The sequence below is a fragment of the Carlito syrichta genome, unplaced genomic scaffold, assembly GCF_000164805.1.
Source record: "Carlito syrichta isolate Samal-C Ts95f unplaced genomic scaffold, Tarsius_syrichta-2.0.1 Scaffold316346, whole genome shotgun sequence".
Classification (NCBI taxonomy): domain Eukaryota; kingdom Metazoa; phylum Chordata; class Mammalia; order Primates; family Tarsiidae; genus Carlito; species Carlito syrichta.
Genome location: NW_007260442.1, coordinates 1,753,297 through 1,772,638, shown reverse-complemented (window position 1 = coordinate 1,772,638; position 19,342 = coordinate 1,753,297). Strand labels below are relative to the sequence as shown.

The 19,342-nt window shown below is 51.8% G+C and overlaps 1 protein-coding gene across 9 annotated transcripts in view; it reads right to left on the bottom strand.

Moving 5' to 3' along the window:
* Positions 1 to 19,342, bottom strand: part of PAX5 (paired box 5) — a 202,931-nt gene that overhangs the window by 152,947 nt on the left and 30,642 nt on the right. For 7 of the 9 annotated variants that reach the window (XM_008074152.2, XM_008074154.2, XM_008074155.2 and 4 more), the window contains one exon: positions 18,440 to 18,568. The exons of the other annotated variants lie outside the window; for them this stretch is intronic. In XM_008074152.2, coding sequence (XP_008072343.1) covers positions 18,440 to 18,568 — 129 coding nt within the window. The remainder of the gene's footprint in view (positions 1 to 18,439; positions 18,569 to 19,342) is intronic. 9 annotated transcript variants of the gene reach the window in all.

Genomic DNA, 19,342 nt, shown 5'->3' with positions numbered 1-19,342 from the left:
GGCGGGGGGCCGGGGGCGCCGGCCGCCGATTCGTTTTATCTCGAAACGTCAATTGACTTATACTGATTGGCTTCCTGCCGCCCGAGGTCAATTAAATTGCAAATGTTCGGCGGAGGCCGGCGCGGGCTGGCGGCCCCCTTCCCGGGGGCGCCACGTTCTGACGCGGCTGAATCCATTCCTCCTGCCACGTCGCAGAGGAAAGCCACACGCTCTCCTGGAAGTCATTGGTCCTGCGTCCAGGGGGGCGCTCCTGCCCGAGTCCGAGCCCCCGAGGACCCGGCCGGTGGGAGGGAGCGAGGCCCACGGGGTGCCTGGGCCAGCAGGGTCGAGGAGGCGGAGGCTGGCCTCTCCCCTGGGCCCTCGACCTCTTTGCGGGGCTGTATTGGCAAGGTGGCACCGCAGAGCTCCTGGACAATCCCTCAGACATCTTGAAACATGACTCTTGATGCCACCTGAGCACATCCGCTCCCGCTCCCGTCCGGCCACGAAGGGGCTTTCATGAAGGATATGGTAGCTGGAGCCCCGTCCAGTCTAAGCCCAGGGTTTGGGCAGACCGCGGGAGCAGGTACGGCAGAATCACCAACACTCACCTGGTGCTGATTCTGCCTAGTCATGAATGGGCAGGGTCTGATCTCCACAACCCGAAGCAGATATTCTTATTTCCCTCTTTTACAGAGGAGAGAATGGAAGCAGAGTTGCGGAAACTGTCCGAGACCTCCCAGGCACGGAGTGGCCAATTGGGTTTCAAACTAGGCAGCTAAACTTCAGAAGCCTGTGGCTTCAATCCTGGGTGCTGTGCTCACAAAGGGAGGCGCTGTGAGGAAATAAGGAAGGAAATGGGGAAAGGCCCTAACCTGGATCTGGGCACCTCCCGCTGCCAGAGCTGTGCCCAGTGCTTTCCATCTGTTACAGAATTCTCAAACTGTATGACCTAAGTATAGAGTCCCCATTATACAGATGAATAAACTGATCTTTGGAGAAGTTAAGAAACTTGCCCAAGGTCACAGAGCAGGTATGTGGGATGATACAGTGACACTGTTGTAGGTAACAGAGCTTTACAGTTTAGAGCGCATGTCCTCTCCTCGTGCATTGTTTCTCACTGGATTTATGCAAGATGTCCGGGAAGGCATTCTGCTTGCTCTTTTGTCAGGAGGAAAATCCAGGCCCAGAGTGACCTTGCCCAAGATGCACTAGCAAGGATGTGCAAAGCCAGGAATCCAACCCAGGTCCCCACAGCTCCAAGCCCAGAGCTCCAGGCCCCACCTCAATGGGCTTGAACAAAAATGGCTCGGGCACAGACTCTGTTCCTGGCCCTCTCCCTGTTATTTGGGGAGCTAAGAGGGAAACACAAATCATAAACTGGAGTCAAGCTGGAAGACGCTGGGGGCCTTGGGGAAGAGCAGGAAAGGGGGGGTTCCCAGAAAGACGGCTTTGGCTGGAGAGACCCTAAATTGGGCCCCAAAAGAGGTTTTGTTGTTTTCGTCCATTGTCTCCCATTAACCTTCCCCTCAGCCACTCTGTCTGCCTCTCTGAGGTTGTCTCCCGAGAGAGAGGTACGCAGGTTCTTAACTGATAAAATGTGCCAGCAGTTAAAAGATACAAACCTGACCAATCGTCCTTTTCAGAAAAGAGATGTTCACGGAACAAAAGTACCATTCAGAAGTGCTGCATGGCGTCTGTGTCTCAGACAGAAAGGAAACGGAGAGAGAAGATGAAGGAGGAGGGCGGGGGAACCGCAGGGAGGAGTGGGGGAGAGAGGATCGGGAGCTGGGAGGATTGTCCAGGCTCAGCGCCTCCCAAACGAGGCTCCGAAAGGGCAGGGACCTGGCTGAGGTCACACATCAAGGCCAGGCCGCTCTGGGACAGGGAACCCAGGCTCCTCCAGCCGTGTGTCGGACTCACCCTACCTCCACCAGCTGCCCTCATGTAAGACTTGAATTCCGTGAGCTTCTGAAACATGGAGCTAACAATTCTGACCCGATAAATCCCTGTTGGTACTTCCTGCTTTCTTTTCCTTCTGACCCTAGCCTCAATAATCCCCTCATTAGACTTAGCAATACAAACAAAATGACCATCTGAAAAAGAGCAAAAGAGGCTGGGCATAATGCCCCACACCTGTAATCCCAGCACTTTGGGAGGCTGAGGCAGGAGGATTGATTGAGCCCAGGTGTTCGAGACCAGCCTGGGTAACATAGCGAGACCTCGTCTCTACAAAAAATACAAATTTAGCCGGGCGTGGTGGAGCATGCCTGTAACCCTAGCTACTCGGGAGGCTGAGATCAGAAGGATCACCTGAGCCCAGGAGGTCAAGGCTGTGGTAAGCCATGATCACGCACTGCACTCCAGCCTGCATAACAAAGTGAGAACCCGACTCAAAAAGAGAGAGAGAGAGAGAACAAAAGATCTGGGAATTTAGAAGTTTTCAACAAGGTCTTCTTGAGGAATCTGAATTCAGGGTAAAAACACTCTGCTCTGATAACAGAAATAATAATAGCTGATATTTTTGAAATTTGTTATGTGCCAGTGCTATTCAAAGTATTACTGGGGGAGGGGAGGCACACCACATCAACAAGGGACAAGGATACCTGCCTAATGAACATTTGTATACCTAATCCTGAATTGAACCCCACATCTTTAAAATAAAAAAATTAAATAAAAAAAAAAAACAAAGAGGACCAGGCTCAGTAGCTCAGCCTGTAATACCAGCACTTTGGGAGGCCAAGGCGAGTGGATTGCCTGAGCCCGCAGGTTCAAAACCAGCCCAGGCAACTCGGTGAGACCTCATCTCTACAATTATAAAAAAAATTAGCCAGGTATGGTAGCGTGCACCTGTAGTTCCGGTTACTTGGAAGGCTGAGGCAGAAGGATTGCTGGAGCCCAGCAGGTCGACGCTGGGGTGACCATGAGTGTGCCACTGCACTCCAGCCTGGGCGACAGAGTGAGACTCCAACTCAAAAAAAAAAAGAAAAGAAAAGAAAATGCATGCATCTAAAAAAAAAAACCCCCAAAACAAAACAAAAAAACCCCAAAGTATTACAGGTAACATTTTCTAATTACCAGGAAAAGCAGAAATTGTCCCCTTTGGACAGATGAGGAAGTCGGAGCTTAAAGAGGTGAAGGCCCTTTGCTGTCAAAGCTCACACAGCTAGTCAATAGGAGGTGACCTTGAACCCCAGTCTGTCCACTGTGCTGTCTGCTGTGGTTTAAAACTCACATGTGATCCGCTGACTGCTCTTGAAGATGAACATCGTGAGGGTGACAGGGAAATATACACGGCAGTGTTAGGGAGATCTCAGAAATGGGGTGGTACCTAAGTGATGAAACGGGCTGTAAGCCAGGGTCTCCCTGAGCTCAGCCTGGCTGGATGACAGGGACAGGCAGAATTGGAAAAAAAATTAGAATCAAAGCCTCACGTTTAAGAGAGGTGGTGATATTCCCATGGGGCATATTCAGCCTCACACTGATGTCATCCTGTTGTGACAGTCTGTGAGAGGCAGACCAGCGTGGCAGGTAAGGATACTCTGAAGCCAGCTATCTGGAGTGTCAGTCCCACCACTGCCCCTATTAAGCTGTGTGGCCTTGGGCAATTCTCTTGATCTCTCTGAATCTCTACAAAATGGGGATAATAAGGACTCCACCTGGCACAGGTGTGTATTAAATACGTCAATAATTTAAAACATATACAGTCAACGCTTAATGAGTGCTGGCCGTTATAGTTGTACCATGCTGCAGTTCCTATGTGGGGCCATGATTTGTATGCACCTGGCTCAGGTGAGACAGAGAGACAAAGAACCGTGGTACCAGCCTGCATATCTGTGCATGCATGCTCACGTGTGTCCTTAGACCATGAGAGCGCCCTCTCCCTCTAGAATGACTGACAAAGATCCTGCCGACTGGAGGCTTTGGGAGGCAGGAGGGGCAGGATGCTTGTTGTCCCAGGTCCTGCACTTGCTGGCCAGATGGGCTTAGGGCTTCTATGATGTCCGCATTTGTTGGCATGAGCCAGGCCCTATGCTGGGCACTAAGGTGACAGTGGTAGCCGCTATAGACACAGTCCCTGCCTTTGTGGAGCTCACAGTCTCATTGGAAAACACAGATGAGCGACAAATGAGAGCTGTTTTGTTTCATTTTTTTGGATCAGGGTCTCCCTCTGTCACTTAGGCTGGAGTGCAATGCCACAGACCCTTACCACTTTCTGGGCTCAAGGGATCCTTCCACCTCAGCCTTCCAAGTACCTGGAATTATAAGCACATGCCTCCACACCTGGCTAATTTTTGTAGAGATGGGAGTCTTGCTATGTTGCCCAGGCTGGACTCGAACTCCTGGGCTCAAGAGATTCTCCTGCCTCAGCCTCCCAAAGTGCTGGGGTTACAGGTGTGACCCACCACACCTGGCCAGGAGTTTTTTTTGTTTTGTTTTTTTGCCTTGGAGTCCCACTCTGTCGCCCAGACTGGAGTGCAATGGCCGCTCCTGGCCACCGCAGCCTCGCCTGCTGGGCTCCGGCGATCCTTCCGCCTCAGCCTTCCAAGTAGCTGGAATTACAGGCGCGCGCTACCACGCCCGGCTGATTTTTGATTTATGTAGAGATGAGGTCTCGCCAAGTTGCTCAGGCGGGTCTTGAACCCGTGGGCTCAGGCAATCCACTCACCTCAGCCTTCCAAAGGCGCGGGATTACAGGCTGAGCCACCGAGCCCGACTTTTTTTTTATTAACAAGCAAGCAGGGGGTTGGGGGCTGGAGGGTAGCTAACAGTTAGGAGTGAGCATCAGGGACGCTCTCACTCAGGAAGTGGCATTCAAGCTGGATTTTGAAGTTTGGGAACGTCAGCCGGGTAAGTGGTGGAGTGGGGTAGTTGGCAGTTTCCAGGCAGTGGGAGCAGCATTGTAATAAAAAGCACCCTGCCCTGAGCTCTTGTCATGCACGGAGTCATCCTGAGCATTTTACATGAATTACCTCATTCAATCCACGTAACAGTCCAATCACAGGCATAAATGGTGCCCCGTTTCACATCCGGGGAAACTAGGCTCAGAGAGGTCCCGGGTGTCGTCACTGGTGGAGCAGCACTAGAACCCTGACCGTCTGACTTTACCACCCATGCCACTCTTAGAGCATGCGGTGTTCAGGGAATGGAAGGAGACTTGGTGTGTCTGGAGAGGACACGACAAGAGGAGAGTGGAGAGAGCCAGCAGCCTTGTGAAGAAATTGGGATGGTTTCTGAGAACTACAGGCAGATTTGAAGGCTTAAAACCTTCAGGTTGCTGGGCATGGTGGCTCACACCTGTAATCCCACACTTTGGGATGCAGAGGTGAGAGGATTGTCTAAGTCTACAGGTTTGAGACTAGCCTTGGCAACATGGTGAGACCTCGTCCCTACAATAAATAAAAAAATTAGCTGGGCGTGGTGGTACATGCTTGTAGTTCCAGCTACTTGGAAGGCTGAGGCAGAAGGATCGGCTAAGCCTAGCAGATTGAGGCTGTGGTGGCTGTGAGCGTGCCACTGCACTCCAGCCTGGGTGACAGAGTGAGATTCTAGCTCAAAAAAACACAAAAAACAAAAAAGCCTTCAGGTTGGCTAGGACTGGTGGCTCACGCCTGTAATCCCAGTGCTTTGGGAAGCCGAGGCAAGAGGATTTCTTGAGGCCAGGAGTTTGAGACCAGCCGTGGCAACAAAGTGAGACCTCATCTCTACAAAAATAAAAAACTAGCAGGGCATGGTGGTATGCACCTGAGGCAGGAAGATTGCTTGAGTTCAGGAGTTGTAGGTTGCAGTGAGCTTTAACTGTGCCATTGCACTCCAACCTGGGCAATAAGTTGAGATCCTGTCTAAAAAAACAAACAAAAAACTCTCAGGCTCATGGATTTCAGCTGCTATGTGGAGGGTAGACTATTGTTTGGAAAAGGCAACAACATTGGAGGTGGGGACCAGCCAGTGATAACCCAAATGAGAGAAAAGTGTGCTTGGACTGAGGCAGTAGCAGTGGGAATGGAGAGAAATGAGCAGATTCAAGAGATAATTAGCACAGGGATGCAGTGTCCTTGAGCAAATGTTTGCCATAAGGCCTTTTGCTGTGGTCACATGCAGACGTACAAACTTTCTAAGCAGTGAGGATGGTGGAACCCCTCTGCTTCTGACTAATTTAAATTCTGAGGAAAATTATAAATAATAACCCCTCCCTCTCCTAAAGCAGCAAAAAAGATTTCAAAAGCATTTTCCAATCTGCTATTTTATGCACAATTCTATGAGGGAGATTTAGAATAATCCTCACAGATGGGAAGTGATTTGCCCAAGGTCACACAGCTGACAGAGAAAGACCCAGAACCCGACCCTAACTCCAGTGCTGTCTCTGGTAGACCACAGAATGTCAGAGCCCAAAAGATGCTTAAAAATCATCTGCTCAGTCAACACCCTGGGGTACCCTCTGATTGTGGGAGCTTTTCTGTCCTCTCAATAAATCCCGCTTTCTAAAAAAAAAAAAAAATCACCTGCTCAAATCTCCACTTTTTAACACAAGGAAGGCAAGGTTCAGAGAGAAGTGACTTGGCCAAGGTCACACAGCAAGTAAAGGCTCAGGGTAGACCCAAGGAATCGGCTCCCAATAAGGTTTGTCTCAAGACACTTGAGCCGTGGAGAGAGAAAGGACCAGATTAATCCCCTGCTGTGATGGTCCAGCCTCCCTCTCCCCAACTGAATGCTGGCAGAAAGGTGAGACTTGGGCAAGTGGTCAGCTGGCTGGGCACTGCCACCCTCGACCCAGTTACAAGCATACTAAGCTCACAAATGGCGGGAACACACTGCCCTGTTACCCCTCTTGTCCCTAACCCTAGACAGCAACTAAGCTGTCCTGGGTCGATGGTGCCACCTGGTGGCTGGTGCTAGGAAGTGTCTGACCCCCCTCGTCATTTTTCAGTCCTTCAAGGGTCTGGGCCGTCCTCTCTGCCTGTATCCTCGCATAGATCAGTTAATTATCATTACAAGCAATCTCTTTCTCTCACATACCTTCTCTAGCACCTTTTATCCTTATTCCTCTCTCAGTTTTTCTTAAATTATCTTAGGACATTCTCTTTTTCTCCCACTCCCCCATTTTATTCCATCAATAAAAACCCAAGGAAGGGTCAATGCAATTGATAATTTGTAACAATAAAAATGAAAACTGAGCCGGGCTCGGTGGCTCAGCCTGTAATCCCGCACCTTGGGAGGCTTAGGTGAGTGGACTGCCTGAGCCCACGGGTTCGAGACCCACCTGGGCAAGTTGGCAAGACCTCATCTCTACAATAAATCAAAAAAATTAGCCGGGCGTGGTAGTGCACGCCTGTAGTTCCAGCTACTTGGAAGGCTGAAGCGGAAGGATCACTAGAGCCCAGCAGGTCGAGGCTGCGGTGGCCAGGAGCGGCCACTGCACTCCAGTCTGGGCCACAGAGTGAGACTCCAACTCAAAAAGAAAAAAAAAAAAGAAAACTGGTTGGGCGCAGTGGCTCATGGATGTAATTCCAGCACTTTGGGAAGCCAAGGCAGGAGGACTGCCTGAGTCTAGGAGTTTGAAACGTAGTAAGTCCTCATCTCTACAAAAAAAATCCCCATAAAAATTAGCCAGGCGTGGTGGTGTGCACCTGTAGTCCCAGCTACTCAGGAGGCTGAGGTGGGAAGATTACCTGAGCCCAGGAAATTGAGGCTGCAAGGTTAGCCATGATCCTGCTATCGCACTCCAGCCTGGGTGACAGAGTGAGACCCAACTCAAAAAAAAAAATAATGAAAACTGGAAATTTCAAAGTGAAATGAGACGCATACAACACACACACACACTCACACACACACACACACACACACACACACACACACACACCACATACATGAGTCACCAACAACTGGCATTCCAGAAATACCCCAAACTCCCTATAGAATCAGAACAAAAATATCCCCTTTCTCAATTAACTTTCAGACCTGCTTTTCCTCAAATGCTAGGAGATGAGATAGAATGAAATATTTCATTTTATTTCATTGCCAATCGATATCATTGCTGAGTTTTTTCCCCACCAAAAATATGCCCCAGGTAGGGTCTCCAGGAGTCTGTGGGTTGAGCAGAGCTGAGTTGAGATGGGGAGAGGTGGTGGGGTTCCGAAGCACCCTCTCCCCAGACTCTCGGGGAGCACTGGTCGCTGCTGTCGGTCTAGACAGAAGCCTGCTGGGGGGCGATCAGACCTCAAGCCCTACAAACCTTCTGCTGGGAAGGAGAGAAGCCTCAGTATTTGTGCCTTTCTGTGGGAGCTCAGCCTGGGACAGGAGCAAGAAGCACTATACATCCCAGTTAGCTAGAGGAGGATTTCCAAAGTCCTGTGTGTCTTGTCACTCCATCCCCAGCTCAAAGACCTACCATGGCTCCCACTGCCTTCAGTAGCTAGAGAAACTAACAGCACCTTTCTGTTAACTAAAACCACTTTAACTGCTCTCCCTATCTGCAAGGGTGATAAGCAAGCAAGTGCGGGTGCAAAGCAGAAATTCCCCAAGTGTGGTCCAGACCCCCTGCCTGGGGTAGAGGGAGGGGTCCTGAGATCCTTTCAAAGGATCTGTGAAGTCAACATCATCATCACATGAATGCCAAGATGTGATTTGCCTTCTTTCACAAGTCTTGTGCATTCTTTCACAAGTCTGCAGTGACGTTTTGCAGAGGCTAGAGGATGTGTCATACCATCAGAGTGAACGCAGAAGCAGATATGAGAAGCCAGCCATCTTCCATTACACCAGACACTGAAGACATTTGCGAAAGTTACAAATCAATGCCACTCTAACTACATTTCTGGTTTCAAAAATATGGTTCTTTATTATTTAGAAAGTATTGTGCTGCTTTTTACCATCATGTTTAATAAATAAATATTTTAAACTTGTATCCATTTTAGTTAATGCGCATAAACTAAAGCTCCTTGGAGTTCTTCATGATTTATTTTTTTTTTAGTTGGAGTCCCACTCTGTCACCCAGGCTGGAGTGAAGTGGCACGCTCACGGCCATCCTAGCATCAACCTGCTGGGCTCCGGTGATTCTTCCGTCTCAGCCTTCCAAGTAGCCGGAACTACAGGCGTGTGCTACCACACCCGACTAGTTTTGGATTTATTGTGGAGACGAGGTCTCACCAAGTTGCCTGGGCTGGTCTCGAACCCACAGGTTCAGGCAATCCACTCGCCTCGGCCTCCCAAAGTGCTGGGATTACAGGCTGAGTCACCAAACCCAGCCAGAGTTCTTGATGATTTTTAAGAGTTTAAAGGGACCCCAAGACCAAAAGTTTGAAAACTGCTGGTCTAAAATAATACCAAGAGGACCGAAATGGAACTGGGAGACACTCAGAACTGTGGTGCCAGAAACAACCTTAGCAATCTCTTGATCTCATATTTTAGATGGGAGAACTAAGGATCAGGCAGAGGATTCCCCCCAAAGTCCCCAGCAAGTCAGCCACAGAGTTAGGACTGGGGACCAGCGCTCCCAGCTTCCACCTCCCAGAGTCCTCTCCTACCTCTTAGTTTCTGGAATCTTGAAGTCTAATAAAGTCCCTGAAGCATAGACGCTGCAGACAGGTATTAAGCCATATTCCAAAGTCAGAGAGAAAGGACTGTGGGATTCTCTGCCCCACAGGGAAGCAGGGCATGCAGGTGGGGAAGAAAGCCAAGTCCGTTTCACCTTGAGTCCCAGGCTGCCTTGGCAGCGGGCTGCCCACCGACGAGACTCCATCTCCCCACTGGACCCAGTGTTCTTGCAACTGGCTCCCTGAACTGAGATCCGCACACTGCCATTCCTTCTCCCGTAACCCCCAGAACACCAGGGCACAACCCCATGGGAAAAGGAGCTGGGGGTGAGAGGAGGGGGAGGGGCCGGGACAAAGCAGGTGTGCAAACAGGCAGGGCGGGGGCTTCATAGTGTTGGCTCTCACAAGGGCTTTCACTCACTGAATCAAAGTGAAACTCAGGGACCCAGGAGACGGGAGGAACCGAAACCTGACCCCCACCCATGGGACAGGCCCTGGGCACTAGGGAAAGGCCCACGGAGCCCCTGCAATTGGCCACTTGGCCTCAGATCCCCCTGCTTTACCAAGAATTATCTGCCTAGGTCTCAGGTGGGGTGCCCATGGCTGCAAAGCCAGAGCGGGGAGTGCACGTCCTTGGGCAAAACCTGGGCCCTCTGTGCCAGGACCACTCCATCTGCAGAGGATGGAGTAAATGACCTGCCAAGGAGTGTGGCTCCTGGTCCTTGGCCAAAGTACTTGCCTCTCCTACCCCGTCCACCTTTGGCCTGTGAGTCTGATGACTGCGCATTCCCAGAAACACACACACACACACACACACACACACACACACACACACACCAGACCCGTTTCAGGATGTGCCTCTCTCATCCGCTTCAGCTACCACAGGCTGACAGAACCAAACTCATTTCTTCAGAACTCATGTTGGGACTCCAGAGACTCAAAGGCCTCCGGGCCCAGAAAACCAGAGCGCAAGTCAGGTGAGGATCCTCTGAGAACTGCAGGCCCAGTGGCCCCTGACGACCGTAGCCGTGGAGGAAAGATACCCAGTGTTGCCAGATCTGACCTTTCTCCCCCAGAAAAGCAGACATTCACACGTGAAATTTCCTGATTTTGAAATGTTGGTAGCAAACTGAAAGTCAGGGCAAATACAAGGCAAATCAAGTACAGCACGGCTGCCAGAATGACAATGGCCCGCCGGGTTCTAAGTGAAGCCCCACCAGCAAGAACCTCGGACCTGGCTCCTGCCTAGACTAACAGAGAACTCGGGGAAGGGTCCTCCCTTCTACATACATCCAGGCATACCTCATGGAGGGCCAGGGAAAGGACCTGCCCTGGGCTAGCCCCAGCAGAAGCCAAGACAAGATGGCAGCAACCTCCTTCCTGGCCCCCAGACCACTGTGGAGGATGGGGATGCCTCCCTGTCTGCAGAGCCAGCCCCTGGGGGATTCACGGGTCAGCCACCCCAGGGGTGGGAAAATTGATGGGGCTGGGTTTCGGGTGGTTTTCGATAGTGAAGATGGCAGAGGGACCTGTGAGAAGGGGAGAATGGGGAGACTTGAGACTGGTCACATCAAGAGGCTGTAGGATCCCAAGGGTTTTCCGAGGAGCCATTGTCTCCCGCTAGGTTTTCTGGGTCTACTGGACCGCGTCTCTTCTCCGAGTCTGTTTCCCATCTAAATAATGACAGGGGTGGGATGTCCTACATGTTCGCCAAGGCCCTTCCAGCTCCCACAGGGAGGCTCAACGTTCAAGGCGGTGGCCCCAACAATCCTCAGACGCCCAGCCCTCCCAGGCCCAGCGTTCTGCCTTCTGCCTCTACCCTGGAGGCCTCTCCCTGCACCTCTCTTCCTGGAAAACTGAGGCTTGACCCTTTGCTTTCTTCCATGAAGGAGGCTAGGAGACCCGAAGAAAAGGGAGGAAAGGAAAGCCAGTGGCCCTTCATCTTGCAGCCGACACCTGGGGGCACTGTTGCTCAGTCGTGATGCTCGTGGGGCTCCCGGCCACAGTCACTCAGTTTCTTCAGTGCCCACCACAGTAGACTGCTCAAACAGGACGTCTGTGGGCAGACCAGCTCGTTTCAGCTGCCAATAGAACCGCGGCTGGAGCCCACTGTCCTCAGTCTGTGACTGGCCTCACATCCTCCAGCCTCAGACTCGCTCAGGAGCCATCAGCACTGATTACCACCAGGCCTAGGGCTCTACCCTCTGCCGGAGTCACTTCATTTGATCCTCATAATAGCCCACACGGCTCATGTCGCCTCTGTGTGCCAGATAACAAAATGGAGGCTCAGAGACATCACGGAACTTGCCCCAAGATTTCGCCACAGAAAGTCCTCCACTATTTCATTCCTGGCCCATGAGCCCGTGACCTTGGCTCATCGCCTCACTTGGGGCTCTTCAAAGATCAGAGTTCTGTGGAATTGGAGGGCCACAAGCGCTGCCTCTAAATCCTGTCTCAGGAATTCTTTTCCACATGCCCACCCCTTTTGAGGAGTAGAAGAGTGGTCTCCCCAGTTCCTGCTCCAGCTTTCACCCCCAGCCAAGGAGCAGTTGACAGGATCTAAGTGTCCAGGAAAGAAAAAAGGGACCTGAGAAAGAAAGACCAGGGACTGCCTGTGGTCAGAGGGGCCCGGGGGCCCAGCGTGGAGCTTCTGAAATCCCTTCCCTCCCACTGCGGCTCCCATGGAGGTCTGCTGGACAGGGCTGAGCTGTGGCTGTTAGCCTGAGAGAGAGAAGAGGAGAGGAAGAGCAGGAGAGAATACAAAAGTGAGTGAGTGTGTGTGGGGAGAGGGGGGAGAGAAGTAGAGAGAGAGAAACAGAAAGAGGATGTAAGAAAATGAAAGCTAGTGAGAACTAGAGGACTAGACCAGAAGACAGAAACACACAGAAGACGATTCGATAAACAAAGCCAGATCACACAGAATGAGCTGCACCCCCGAAGAAAAGACATGAGAGAGACACAAAAACAGAGAGAAGGCAAGAACCCCCCACCAAAAGAGGAATAATCGTGACAGGAGCCCCTAAACCTCCCATGGGGGTCTCATTGAACTTGGCATCTTTTGAAAAGGACAGGCCGCGTCTAGGTGCTGGCTGCCCTTCCTGTGCCCTCCCCAGGCAGAAGGTAGTCCACAGCCCAGAAGGCCGGAACTTCCATTCGTAATATACCCTGACTGCCCAAAAAGAAGCCTCTGGCCCCCACAGTCCACCCTGGTGCCGGACCGGTGGGCTTTCTGAGCTGGTGAAAGGGATTCGCACTCCACTGACCTCGGTGTGTTGGGGCCTTTCAAACTCTGGGAGGATGAGGGGAGGGGGAGGGAACCTGAATGGGGGAGAGGGCGGAAGGAGGCCTCACCAGAGATCAAAGGCCCAGGGAGGAACGAAAGTCTGAGGCTGCCCTTTCACCCATGGCCGCTATTCACAGCCCTGCCTGCTCTGCCAAGTCCAGCCCCACTACCACCTCTTCAGGGCCTTCCGGAGAGGGAGGTACCACCTCAGGCTCTGTGCCTAGCACAGTGGGATTTCTGAGGCGATGCCACAGCCTCCTCGGGGAAAGCTGTCAGTTCAGACCAACCAAGAGGCTAGGCCGCATCTCACGCAGGAGCAGCACCCAGCCTGACCCTCAGAGTCATCCCCCAGGCCTCCCGAGCTTTTCTGTGAACCAGGCCCGTGCCGGGGTCTGGGCTAGGGATAGAAACGCATGACAGGTGGCCCCCTGCCCTGTCAAGTCCACATAAAAGGCAGGCTTGCAGTCAGGCAGAGGGAGGGGAAAAACCAGTGGGTGGGATCACTTGCAAACACAGCCAAACACTAGCCACCCAGGCTGGGACAGGCCTCAAAAGTCATGGAGCCCAAACCAGAATGCCCGCCTTGACTCTTCTGGCCCTTATTTGTCCAGTCCCCGCTCACACCTCCGTTGATGGGGAGCTCACTATCTTTCCATGATAAGGCTTCCACCTTGGCTCAGTCTGGCTGTTACCTGAAAGCAGTAAATTGCACTCAGTTCTCGTCTGCCTCCCTATAGTTTCCTTTAACCAGCCACAGCTCTGCCCCTAGAGGCCACAGGAGTCTTATCTGTAGCCTCTGAAACTTGGACATAGTGGCCGTGTCCCCAGGTCTGGCCTGGAAGGCAAGCATCTCGGGGACAATCCCACAGTTTCTAGGCTGAAAGGGCTCTTGCCATTCCACAGGTCTAATCTGTTTGCCTTTGCTACAGAACTTGACCCAGAGTTTTCTGTGGAAGTTTTCACAGAAGCACCGGTGCCTGGGGAAAACAGACCCCCCCACACACACTCACCTTCCTTACTAACTGTGAATCCTGTAAAGGAATGTGACTGATCAAGTCTAATAAGGAGCATGTATTGAGCACCTACTACATGCCAAGCTCTTGTATTAGAGTTGTGTTGTCCAAAACAGTAGCCTCTAGCCTCACATGTCTACTGAGCACTAGAAATGTGGTTAATACAACTGAAGAACTAAATTTTCCATTTTATTCAGTTTTAATCTAACTTTTAAAACGGAAGCAGTGTAAAATATTCTTCTTAAAATATTTGCTAAGAACATATTTATTGTTTTGGTAAGACAACATTTAATTGTGACTGTCAAACTTTTAGCATCCAAACTGAGATGTACTATAAGTGTAAAACACACACCAGGTTTCAAAGACTTAAGTACCCCAAAACAGGGAAAACATGTCGTCAAAATTTTTCACATTGATTCTATGATGAGATAATAATATTCTGAGTATACTGGGCTAAATAAAATTTATTATTAAAATTAATTCCAGCTGGGCTCGGTGGCTCAGCCTGTAATCCCGCGTCTTTGGGAGGCTGAGGTGAGTGGACTGCCTGAGCCCGCGGGTTCGAGACCCGCCTGGGCAGGCGAGACCTCATCTCTATGATAAATCAAAAAATCAGCCAGGCGTGGTAGCGCATGCCTGTAATTCCGGCTACTCGGAAGGCTGAGGCAGAAAGAGTGACTGCACTCCAGTCTGGGCGACAGAGTGAGACCCCAACTCAAAAAAAAAAAATTAATTCCACCTGCTTCTTTTTATCCTTTTTAATATGGTTTCTTGATCATTTAAAATTACATATCTGCCATTCCATTTCTGTTGGCTAGTGCTGGACTGATCACTTTTACATCTACCCTTAAATCTGAAACATCTGCACAGACATGTTTCTTTCCTAATCCTGCCACACTGGCACATGCACATGAGAATCCCAGACTTGGCACAACCTCTCTTGCCTTTGATTGGAATGCCCTCTCCACCCTCAACCTAGCCCTCAAATGCCACCTCCTAAATGGAGCCCTCCCAGACTCCTTCCATCAAAACTGGCCCCTCCCTGCCTTACTCTTTCCCCCTGGTGTCACCTTACACACTGCCCCGGCCATCAGAGGGACTTTGGACTTGCCAGTCTTGCCCACCAGCCCACTCTCTATGACTGGACCCTGTCACTGCCCTCCCCTATTCTGAAGTCTGGGCAGGAGAGCGGCCCCAGGAAATGCCCATGGGACAAGACCGTAGTCCAAGCTGGAAATGACTGCAAGCAGAGGACTGAGGACCCAAATCTACTTTGCAAAGCCTCAGTCACCTCATCTGAAAAATGGGGGTGGGGGCCCTTGGCTGTCTTCCCTGTGGCCTTTCAATGCCTCTCTTATCCCATGACTTGCTGCTGAGGCTCCTGAAAAAAATGGCACCGTCCCAGACACTAGCACCCTCATAAATCCCTGGTCTGCAGCCTTCATGGGCTGGCCTCCAAGGGCTGGCCTCCAACATGCCAGCAGTTGCCCTGCATTTCCTGGCGGCTGGTTCTTACTCTCTCTGTTCTCCTCACACCTCTGACCTTCAGGTCTTACTGCACTCTCTGCAGCATCCAGCCTGCTGATCGTGCCCTTTGGCTTGAAACTCTTGCCCACTGTCCTCAGGCTCTGTCCAGTCCCAGGCTATTCCACTTCCCAAGAGCCTCTCTGGAGGGCCTGAGGGGCAACAAGTAGGGGACAATACCAGGGAGCTGAGGTTTGTAGTCCCTCCCGCTCCTCCTGACTCCCCAGTCCACACCAGTGTGTGGCTTTGCCAATGTCATGGAGCTCTGTGGGGCCTCAGTCACCTCCCCTAATAAAACGTGGGTGGCAGGCCAGGAAGGATGGCTCATGCCTATAATCCCAGCACTATGGGAGGCTGAGACAGGAAGACCGCTTGAGTCCAGGAGTTTGAGTAGCAAGGTCTTGTTTCTACAAAAAGTAAACATTTTTAAAAAGTGTGGTGGCACACGCCTCTAGTCCCAGCTATTTGGGAGGCTGAGCCAGAAGGATCACCTGAGCCCAGGAGGTCAAAGCTGTGATCAGCTACGATCGTGCCACTGTACTCTGAAACAGAGTAAGACTTCGACTCAAAAAAATCAAATAAAATGGTGGTGGCGATCTCTGCCTCCTCACCTGCTCCTGGAGCCAATGCAGGGATCCAGGAAGATGCAGAGAGAGAGGATGGTAAAGGCCAGAAGGAGGCGCTATGTGATGCTCTCCCCAGTCCCTTCCCTGCTATGAGCAAGGACATTTCCGCACGGCTCAGTCACATACACTCTCAGCAATGCAGGGCAGGAGAGGGAGGCTCTGGTTGCTGCTTGCATTCATCCCTACTCTTTCCACTCCAGTAAGCTTCCAGGACCATGAAGCCACTCTCCCTTAGCCCACAGACCACTGATTGGACCTCCCAAGTCTTCTTGGGATGAGACTCTACCATAAATTTTGTAACTGGAAGGATCTCAAGGATCACCCAATCCTGCATGTGATTCTTGATATCCTGGAACAGCAGCCTGTCAAGTGGCCACCTAGTATGTGCTCACATGCTCCTAGAGATGGGATACTCGCTGTCTTCCAAGGTCACTCTCATGGGTATAAAATTCTGTCTTTCATTGAGCTGAAATTGCCTCTGCATCTGCCACATATGGCCCTTAAGGCCACACAACAAAGTCTCATTCCTCTCTCCTTCCAAGTCAGTCCTCCAAATACTTAAAGCCAACAGTCCAGTCCTGCTTATTCTGCTCTTCTTTGTGCCAAAGAGATCCTGGGCCTTGAAGTGTTCCCCAGGTGCTGTATCTGATCCCTCTTCACCCAGGTTATGCTCATCTGGACACAGTCCAATTTGTCATTGTCCCTCTTAAAGGTCAACACCCCCAAACGGGCCACAGTCCTCAGGGAATGATCTGACCAGCACAGAGCGGCACACAAAACCAACATCACTCACGTTCCGACCACTCTACACTTTGTAAAGCAGCTTGAGAAGCCAAACTGCTGATCAGCGGCTGCAACCCAATTCAGCACTCCATGAGCATAGTCAAACAATGCCCCCAGGCTGGGCGCATGGTTCACGCCTGTAATCCCAGCACTTGCTTTGAGCTCAGGAACTCAGACCAGCCTGGGCAACATAGTGAGACTTAATTAAAATTAAAAAGTAATGAAAATTTTAAATAATGTCCGCAAACCAGGACTTGTCTGTCTGGAGGGAAACATCAAACTCGATTTGTTTTAATTTCTCCAAAAATCTCTGCCTGAATCCCTCAGCCTCTGTGGGAGCTTCACACAATCCATCCCTCCACCCTGATCAAACACAGCCAGGTCCCAGTGTGGGCACATCTGCTGCGAGTCCAGGTGACAGTGGGAGAAAAGATGACACCATCCGCGCCATAAACCAACAGAGATGGCAGGCCCACTGCCTCCTGCAGCAACACAGCACAGCAACCCACTGAGTTAAAGACTTCTGACATCTGCTCAGGAGTGTCGGGAGCAGGGGGAAGAGGAGAGGCAGGTTCCAAAAGCCATGAATCATCCCCACGCGCCCCACAGCTCCAAACAGAGGCCAGGCCCAGCTTCTGCCCTGCCTGGCACACACAGACCACAGGCCAATCTACGGCTGGGCCGACTCAATTTTCTAGTTACAGATCTTAAGTAGTTCGGCATGTGCTCACGAGAACACACATCCCTTACACAGAGCTGAGAAAGGGAATTGTGCCGAGGAACAGAATAATTGAATCAAGATTTCTGTCACGCTGCTCTGAGGCCCTAGACCACAGCCCGGGTTCTTTTATCTTTTTTTTTTTTTTCTTTTTCCCTTTCCTGACTAAGGGTTTACAGTCTCCCAGGGGGTCGTTTCTCCTCTCAAACCCGTTAATGTCAGCCAGCAGCGGTGGCAGCCCATTCGGGAGGAAAAAGAGACCCTGGTTAAGGTGTCCCATGTCCAGGATGGAGATGGCCGATTCTGGGGACCCAGGTGGCTCCCGGAACACTGAAGGGTTGAAAAAAACCAACCGGGAAGATTGTCATCTTTGTAATCCCCCTGAGGCCCCTGCACTCCTTCCTTCCAGACCCAAGGACAAGAATGAAATGACTATTAATTTCCTCAACCCTCAACCATCCCCAGGACTGGAAGGCCTTCTCTGCTGAGAGGTGGGCACAGCCTCCCAGAGAAGTCACTGCCTGTCCCTCTCCCAAGTGTGCCCCTCCCTCTGCAGGACAGAGCAGGGAGGGGCTGCTTTGCCCAGCCCCCTCCCTTGTCTTTCTTCTTTCTCTCTCTTTCTCTCTCTCTCTCCCTCTCTCCTTCCCCTCTCCAAGGTTCCCTCACAAAGGACTCAGACCCCTGCACGCCCAGCCCTTGGGAGCATATCTGCACACACAGGGTCTTCTTGGCCACATATCTCAGACCACAGGGCTCTGCTTTCTCTGCCCAAGGAGGGGCCACAGGGGAGGCCAGCAAGGATTCCACAGCCCCCCGTGCTGCTTGGCCGTCCCCGCGGGGGGCTCAGCCCCTTCCCGTGTGGGCCAGGACTCCGCGCCTCTGCAGGTCAGGGTATTCGCGGGCACCCTGGCTGCCCCTCCCGACCGAGCGCCCCAAACAGGCGCCGTCGGGTCCGTCTGCCTGGGTTGCTCCACCTCTCTTACCTTCATCTCTCTTGCGCTTGTTGGTGTCAGCGCCGGGGGAAGTGATACCCAGGATGCCGCTGATGGAGTACGACGAGCCGGCCGAGTCCGTGCTCACCGACGACACCTGCGTCACGGAGCCCGTGGACACTGCGCAGAGGGAGAGGGGCGATCAGGGCCGGCAGGAGGGCGGAGGGGCGGGCGGGGCACTCACCGCAGGGGGCGGCTACGGAGGGAGGGGAGTGCGGGTGCCAGGACATTTGCCCTCTGGGGCGGCCACGCCTGGACCAGGAAAGCCAGCCTCTGGTCATTCGCCCATGTTCTCTGCTGCTGGAGGAGGAAGGGCAGGGCAGGCACTGAGGAGGACCATGGAGGAAGAGACACAGGGACAGAGCGGAAAGGGCCGCAGCTCAAATCCGGGCCTGTCTGAGGATGCAGGGAGCAGGGCATAGAGATGAGAAAGAGGGAAGCCTTGGCCCCACACCAGCCAGTGCAAAAACAAAAGCAAACAAACAACAGCAACAAAAAAGGAGACTTCTCTTTAGGCATCTGTGTCCCCTGCTTGCAAGCCCACCCTTGCGGGCAGACATAAACACCTGCCCACACACTCACACAGTCAACAAAACTCCAGAGGCCTGCACCTTCTTTTCGCAGCTCATCCCCATCTTTTCTCCTCCAAGTTGATCTGAATGTGATTTTTAATGTTAATTATGACAACAGTGACAACCAACATTTTCTGATAACCTACTCTATGCCAGGCAACCAGGCACTATCTCATTTAATTCTGAGAACAATCTTATGAGCTAGGTAATGTGATTATCCCATTGGAAAGGTAAGGGAACCAAGGCTCAGGGGCAGTAAGTGACTCACCCAAGATCACGCAGCTAATAAGAGGTAGAATGGTGACTGGAACCCAGAAATTAA